Consider the following 8,611-nt stretch of genomic DNA (forward strand, 5'->3'; position numbering starts at 1 on the left):
ATCTGCGTTACCCATCATGGTCTGTCCTCCTGTTCGCAAGGTGCTTTCTGCGGCTGGAACAGAAGGTCTGGAATGAAACCGTTGTCTTGATTTATCCAACAGGAGAAGAACATGCTGCTGGAGCTATTACTGTATCCTCTGGGGATTCCATATTTCCGAGATGCAGTCATAAATTAAAAAGACAGAGTCGAGAGAGAGAGAGAGAGAGAGAGAGAGAGAGAGAGAGAGAGAGAGAGAGCAAAGGGAAACATTTGTAATTCCTTGTGATTTCTCTGCACACATTTGTGACAGGGTACAATGCTTTGGACGCAAGGGGACATTGGTCATTTTTCCGTTTTCTTTTACACTACAGAATGTAAGCTTTCATATGATGTATCATTCATTGAAATTGGACAATATTTGAAGAAGATATGACCATTTTAAACTTGTCGAAGCAGAAAACCCAAAGCAGTCGTTATTCCAAGGCAGAGCTCCCCGGTCAGTCAGTCAGTATGAAGGGGCCCCTGCACGGCGTGGCCCCCCGCCGGTGGCTCCTGGCGCTGTTCCTGTGCCAGGCGGCTCCTCTGGCGCGAGGCGCCTCCAAGGACATCGTGTGCGAGCCCATCACCGTGCCCATGTGCAAGGGCATCGGCTACAACCTCACCTACATGCCCAACCAGTTCAACCACGACACGCAGGAGGAGGTGGGCCTGGAGGTGCACCAGTTCTGGCCCCTGGTCCGAATCCGCTGCTCCCCCGACCTGCTGTTCTTCCTGTGCAGCATGTACACGCCCATCTGCCTGCCCGACTACAAGCAGCCGCTGCCGCCGTGCCGCTCGGTCTGCGAGCGGGCCAAGCGCGGCTGCTCGCCGCTGATGAGCCAGTACGGCTTCGAGTGGCCCGAGAGGATGAGCTGCGAGCAGCTGCCCCAGCAGGAGGACGAGACCCGGCTGTGCATGGACCAGAACAACAGCGAGACCACCACCCTGTCCCCTCCCTTCCCCAAGCCCACGCCCAAGGGCCGCACCCGGCCCCCCGGCCCGCCGCAGTGCGACAGGGACTGCCGCTGCCGAGACCCGCTGGTCCCCATCAGGAAGGAGACCCACCCGCTGTACGGCCGGGTCCAGACGGGGCCCCTGCCCAACTGCGCCCAGCCGTGCCACCAGCCCTACTTCTCGGCCGACGAGAGGGCCTTCACCACCTTCTGGGTGGGCCTGTGGTCGGTGCTGTGCTTCGTCTCCACCCTGACCACCGTGGCCACCTTCCTCATCGACATGGAGCGCTTCAAGTACCCCGAGCGGCCCATCATCTTCCTGGCCGCCTGCTACCTCTTCGTCTCGCTGGGCTACATCGTCCGGCTGGTGGCGGGCCACGAGCGGGTGGCGTGCGGCGCCAGCGGCAACGCGGGCGGCGCGGGGGAGCAGCTCCACGTCCTGTACGACACCACGGGCCCGGCGCTCTGCACCCTGGTCTTCCTGCTGGTCTACTTCTTCGGCATGGCCAGCTCCATCTGGTGGGTGGTGCTCTCCTTCACCTGGTTCCTGGCGGCCGGGATGAAGTGGGGCAGCGAGGCCATCGCCGGCTACTCGCAGTACTTCCACCTGGCCGCCTGGCTCATCCCCAGCGTCAAGACCGTCGCGGTGCTGGCGCTGAGCGCCGTGGACGGCGACCCGGTGGCCGGCGTCTGCTACGTGGGCAACCAGAGCCTCAGGAACCTGCGGGGCTTCGTGCTGGCGCCCCTGGTGGTCTACCTCTTCACCGGCTGCCTCTTCCTGCTCGCCGGCTTCGTCTCCCTCTTCCGCATCCGGAGCATCATCAAGCAGGGCGGCACCAAGACGGACAAGCTGGAGCGGCTGATGATCCGCATCGGGCTGTTCACCGTGCTCTACACGGTGCCCGCCACCATCGTGGTGGCGTGCCTGGTGTACGAGCAGCACTACCGGCCGGGCTGGGAGCGCGCCCTGGCCTGCTCGTGCCCGACGGAGCGCCAGCGGCTGGGCGCGGGGCCGGACTACGCCGTGTTCATGCTGAAGTACTTCATGTGCCTGGTGGTGGGCATCACGTCGGGCGTGTGGATCTGGTCGGGCAAGACGCTGGAGTCGTGGCGGAGGTTCGTGGCTCGCTGCTGCCCCTGCTGGCCGCAGAAGGCCGCCGCGCCGCCCTCCATGTACAGCGAGGCCAGCACGGCTCTGACTGGCCACACGGGCACCGTGCTGGCGCCCGGCATCTACCACAAAGCTGCCCCGCCCTCTCACATATGACTGGACGGCCTCGCAGGTTGGGACTGACGGGATCCAATGACGTGGCAATGTGGTCAGTTTCCGTTTTATCTGCGGTGGGACGCTTTTAGGCCGTCATCCCACCCTCCAGTGTCTAGATCTACAGTAGGTGTGATTAACCACATTCACGGCCCTGTTCTGGGCACGTGATAAAAGTGCAGATCTGTAAGCTCATAACACGCTGTAATGTGAGCTTGTATATCGGCTATTCGACGAAGACATGTGAGATTGTGTAGAGGGGAAAAAAAGGAGGTGACCAAGTGTAGACCCCTGGGGGATCCCAGTCGACGAAGTATATATAGGGTTTAACCTACTCAATCTGGGAACGTGTCTCATTTTTAGATTTCTTTGGCTATTCAAAAATAGCAGATATACAAGCTCATAGAGCTGGTAGATCTGCAATTTTGGAAAAATCTTGAAAATCTTTGCAAATCTTTGAATATATTTATTGAATTTATTGAATATATTTTTTTAAGCGAGCATTTGTAACTAAAATCTTTGCTTCTGGGGGGTCCCTGGAACAAAATATTTTACAAAATGTTTGCTTTAAAAAAATACATATTCAAAGATTTTTCAAAATATTGAATAGCGAAAGAAATCTAAAATGACAGAGACACGTTCCTGGGATTGAATGGGTTAAGTGGTTAAAAGAACAGGTCCGAACAGCCAACCTTGCAAAAGTGTATCAATGAGGGTCGATGGGTGAGCAAGTAAACAAGTGAGTGTTTGTCCAACGGTTTAAATCCCATCCTCTGAACAGCAGCTTTGCACATAGCTGTCTGCAGACAGAGCAAAGTCAACATCTACAGCCTCAAACATCTGACCACCAAACCAACCTGATTCACTGCACATCACCTACTCATTCATTCTAGTGTAATTGCACCAGAGAGATAGTGGAATCACACCTTTTGACAGAACTGCCTCCGGCCACTGTGTGCGCTTTTGGCGTAATTATGACTTATATTCAAAAGAAAAGCTACAAGGGGGTGTGAAGCCATGAATTGAGGGAAACTGCACAGCTCTCTTGTCTAGTCGTCTCTGAGGACCGAGAGAGGACACGTATTTATTCCTGTACATGTGTATAGATTTACTGTAAAAGTATGTGTATAATGTTTTTAGCTTCTCTCCCAAGACTCCATGCTAAGCTATCGGTATGGATTTTTAAGAAGGGAACTCTCTCTAAGTTGATTAATACTCATTGTACAAAAAAAGTGTGCTCAGCACGAGTGAGTGAGTGAGTGAGTGAGTGTGTTCTATGGTGTATTTAGGGTGAAAGTTTGTACATAAAATCGTACTAATGAGAAACGTGTGTAGGACTGTAGGTGTACTTTACCAGTATTTAAAACCATGTCTCAGACTTTTAACATATTTGGAAACTGGATAGGTGTTCTCTTGTCCCCAACACATACCTACATTTTAATCCTTACAAGAATGCCATATAACTGTTGAGCCCACCTACACATCCTTTCCATGTACAGGAACGGTGTCATTACAATGCTTTAAGTGGATAAAAACCCTGCCTCTGAAAAAAAGACTCGCACATGTCTAATAATTTTGTTTCTTTTCTCTTTTTTACTGTTCTGGCACAAAGCACAGCAACGGGGTTGATTTTCACAATAGAGCTGTATTGAAGCATCCATGCCAATGGGCTCTACTCCCACCTCCTGGTACACTGCGGAACTGCAGTTCTCCATAACACTAGATCAGGGGTCTTCAACAGGGGGTCCGGGACCCCTAGGGGGTCCTCAGAGTGACTACAGGGGGACCACCAAATCTTAGGTTGTAAAAAGGTTTACGATAAGGGGAAATAAATGACACCTTATTAGTCTTTTTCAGGTGAGCTTAAAGGGGTAGTTCACCCAAAAAAATTAAAAAACATTTCTATTGATGAGTCACCCCGTGGAGACTTGAATTCATGGATAATTTTTAGTTTTTGTCACATTCCTAAGCTAATAATTTGATGGCCAGCGGACCGGTAGGCAGCGGTTCCGGTAGAGGATACAAATGAGACTCTTTGTGTCTCCTACCGGAACCGCTGCCGGTCATCAAATTATTAGCTTAGGAATGTGACAAAAACAAACAAATATCCATGAATTCAAGTCTCCATGGGGTGACTAATCAATAGGAAAAAAAGGCATTTTTTTATCCTGAACTATCTCGCATACAAATTTGTTTCACCGTTTTAACCGTATTTTATACTTCAGTTATAAAAAAAATGATTGCAGATCTAGAAGCTGTTTCAACAATGTAGAATCATTTTGAAAAATCTTAACACTGGGTCCCCTGGTACAAAATATACTCAGCAAAATACATATCAATGTGGGGGTCCTTGACATGGAAATGTTTGAGAACATTAGTCAGTGCACACTGAACCGTCCCGTTCTGTTGCTTCACTGTGTTTGATTTGTGATCGCTGGGTAATTCATTGTTTTTTTTGTGTCTTAATGTCTCCATCAGTGTCATCTCTTATCTAATTTATTAGCCCTATTCGCTGTGTGCACGTGTGTGAGTAGAAGTGAATGCGTGTGCATGTTGTACACAGTAAAATCCTGAGTACATTTAACCAGTGGTGGATACAAAGTACTCAACAACACAGTACTGGAGTTAAAAGCACAGATACTCCTGGTCAAAAATATTATTTAACTACAAGTGAGAGCAAATTTGTACTTGACTTACCGAGTACTGGAGTACCACAATAATTCGTAAAAGTACATGCTTTAATAAAAAGATTTTTTTTTTATCAATGCACTGCTGAATTACAATGCAGATATCTCCCCTCAAAATTCTAAGATTTCCCAGAAATTTTCTAAAACAATATCACTAATGAAAATAATAGATCTACAAGCTCACAACGCGTCGTATATCGCCACGCATTGTGACCTTGTAGATCTGCTATTTTCACTAGATTTAAATTAGGGCTTAACTGGTTCATTCGTACATTTTCCCCTTCCTAGAAATGTAGTGGAGTCAAAAGTACAAATATCTTTTCTTTGGAATGTAGTGGAATGAAAGTCATATGAATCCAAAAATACAAATACTCAAGTAAAGTACAGATCGTCTCTGTCGGGTGGAAACATCATATATGTCAAATTGTTACTTTTCAGGATTCAAATTTGAAAAATGGCAAAAGTAGCAGATCTACAAGATAAAAACCGCTACTTTTGATACTTCTGCGACGCTGTAGTATGATCAAGTAGGGCTTTAATTTACGAAAAAAGACAAAATGTTAGAATATGGAGATAAAAGGTTTCTGCCCGACAGCAACGATACACTACAGGGAAAAAAGCACTCAATAGTAAATGTAAATGTACTGTAGTGTTCACCACTGGAGCGAATGTAACTCAACATTGTAGGAATGAACTTGAAAGGGTCCAGATGTCTACAGTGTACTCACCTGTCTGAATCTGCAGTGACATGAGGCAGCTTTCTGTGGTCCTCGTTTTCAAGATGAATATTTTTTGTGTTAAATGAAATGACATCCAATCCATTGCTAAGATTATTTTCTTTTCTAGATATTTATGAAGAAGAAAACATGCGTATTTTTTTTCTGTTCTGGTTTCCTTGGCTGGAACGATGAAGAATAAATGTGTTATGGACCTTTACATCAACGTGGGACTGTGTGTTATTATTTGGTATCCATCCAGTGATATGTGTAAGACACTAAGTCAGATTTAGTTATCTGTTCAGTTGCCTATCTCACATCTTTCAGGTGTAAAATAAATGTCTCACATGCACTTTAACTTATGTTCAGGTAGATGTACGCAGAAAGAAAACCCACCTTTTTTCTAATATTCAGATATTTAAATGTCTGTAAAAAAAATTATCCCTTTTTTCTAATGCACAGAAAGTTAATGCCCCGCATTTTCACTAAAGTTAATTAGTGAAAATGATAGATCTAGGATCTTGTAGATCTGCCATTTTCACTAGTCTAGTGTGACAAAGTAGGACATTAATTTACGATATAAAAGTTGAAATATGTTGATTGGGGCTGTCACGATTACAAATTTAAGTTGACAATTAATTGTCACTCAAATAATTGAGATTAACGATTTAATTGTTTGGCATTGAACATTATTGTAACACATGAAGCCTTTAAGGTTAAAGTTGCACAAACAGGGCAGATATGACAAATAACTGAAATATACAAAACAGACATATTTCATAATTTTTACACATGTCAAAAAAAGCCACCCAAAGTGACGGGTTGTAAGCTTGTAGATCTGCTATTTCTGCTTTTTTTTAATATTTGAAAATGTGTGAAAATCTCTCAACGTGGAAACGATTATGACGATTATGCAAAAATAATTACGATTATCTCAAATAATCGCGATTAGACGATGATGTAATAATTGTGACAGGCCTAATGGAGATACCAGGTTTCTGCCCGACAGTAACAATATGTGCCACTGTCTGTCGGGGACTTCTCACATTTCTCATTAAGTGTGTCATTCCTCCATCACAAAGCCGGCCCATAGACTGCTGACCACAGTCAAAAGCCCCATTTTACCATCCAATTTAGGAGCAACCGTATGCCATGTTTGGTATTAACCACTTACCCTGGCATCTCTAGTCTAGGCATGTCATTATAGGCAAAATTATCAAACATAGCAAGAAAAATAAATAGCCGTACTAGTGAGCTTGTAGATCGGCTATTTTTTTTGCTATTCCTCATATGACAAGGTATATAGGGCAGAGGTGGGACAAAGTCACTGTTTTACAGTGGTGGAAAAAGTACTCACATTTTATACTGAAGTAAGTAAGTTACAGGTAAAAGTCCGGAATTCAAAATGTAGTCAAAGTACAAAAGTATTGGCATCAAAATGTACTTAAAGTACCAAGAGTAAAAGTACTCATTATACAGAATGTCCCATTTCAAGTTTTCAAATGTATAAACATCTTTTCATCTACAAGCTCACAATGCGTCATAGAAATCTAAAAAGACACACGAGGAGAAAAATGTATTTAGTCGATACTCACAATTGCGACGCATTGTGAGCTTGTAGATCGGCTATTTTCAAATGGCCGAAATGTATACAGGGCTGAAGTGGTTAATGTATGTTTTGTAATAATAATCAAAATCTACAAAGTAACTAAAGTTTTCAAATAATTGTAGTGGAGTAAAAGTACAATATTTGCCTCTGAGATGTAGTGAAATAGAAGTAGAGGTATTGGAAATACGTCAAGTCAAGTCCAAGTCATTGGCGCAGAAGTCCAAGTCGAGTCCAAGTATTGTTTTGATAAGTAAGTAAGCAAGCAGTGGTGGAAGAAGTAATCAGATATTTCACCTAAGTAAAAGTACCAATACCACAATATAAAACAAGTTAAAGGCCTGTGTTCAAAATGTTACTTGAGTAAAAGTACAGAAGTATTGGCATCAACACACGCTAAAAGTAAAAGTACTAAAATGTTTGAAAATAGCAGATCTACAAGCTCACAAGGCGCCGCGATGCGACGTGTTGTGAGCTTGTAGATCGGCTGTTTTCAAATAGCCTAGGTATAAAATAGGGCTTAAGTGGTTAATGCATCTTTTATAATATTATAATTTATATCTGCAAAGTAACTAGTAACTAAAGTTTTCAAATAATTGTAGCGGAGTAAAAAGTACAATATTTGCCTCTGAGATGTAGTGGAGTAGAAGTAAAAGTACTGAGAATTGGAAATACTCCACCAAAGTAAAAGAATACCTCAATTTTACCTAAGTACAGTACTTGAGTAAATGCACTTAGTTACTTTACACGGCTGTAAGTAAGTATGTGTCAAATTTGTGACTCGAGTCGGGTCTCAAGTCCAAGTCTCAAGTTCACACCTGTGATATAGGGAGGAAGGAAACATGAAACATGGTGTTTATAGTGTTGTCTGAACCAGTGATTCTCAAACTTTTTTTCTCAAAGGACCCCCAAATTGACACTTATTAGCCCACGGACCCCCATTTGAAAAGATAAGGTAGGGACCCGCATAAGAGAAGATTTTTACGGCCGTAAAAAATATTTCAAGGACCCCCAGTTTGACATGCATTAGGCTACGGACCCCCATTTAATGGCATTTCTATCCCTGGGACCCCAATTTATATTGTAAAATCAATGTTGATTTAACTCTTGAGAGTGTACAAATGGAACCAAATGGAACCAAATCCATTTGGTTCCATTTGTACACTCTCAAGAGTTACAGACCCATAAGGGTCCATTTGGTTCCTGTCCATCATTTAGCTGGGGACCCCCTGGAACCCCCTCAAGTACCCCTGGGGGTCCCCGGACCCCACTTTGAGAACCAATGGTCTGAACTATCAGAAAAACTGGCTTCTCTTTCCTGGAACACAAAAAGATGAGACGTACTGGCAATGAGCACTACGGCGC

General features: G+C 44.5%; 1 protein-coding gene across 1 annotated transcript; it reads left to right on the forward strand.

The window, feature by feature from the left end:
* Positions 1-500: 500 nt before the first annotated feature.
* fzd5 (frizzled class receptor 5) lies at positions 501-5,842 on the forward strand. The gene is made up of 2 exons (XM_080412719.1): positions 501-4,274; positions 4,484-5,842. Exon 1 carries the CDS (start codon positions 615-617, stop codon positions 2,238-2,240), a length of 1,626 nt encoding a protein of 541 aa, XP_080268845.1. The 5' UTR covers positions 501-614; the 3' UTR covers positions 2,241-4,274; positions 4,484-5,842.
* Positions 5,843-8,611: the final 2,769 nt, after the last annotated feature.

The sequence above is a fragment of the Gymnoscopelus braueri genome, assembly GCF_963280865.1.
Source record: "Gymnoscopelus braueri genome assembly, chromosome: 18".
Taxonomy (NCBI): domain Eukaryota; kingdom Metazoa; phylum Chordata; class Actinopteri; order Myctophiformes; family Myctophidae; genus Gymnoscopelus; species Gymnoscopelus braueri.

Excerpts from the sequence above, each read along its gene's own strand:
- fzd5 (XM_080412719.1), top strand. The coding sequence starts at position 615 with ATGTGCAAGGGCATCGGCTACAACCTCACCTACATGCCCAACCAGTTC.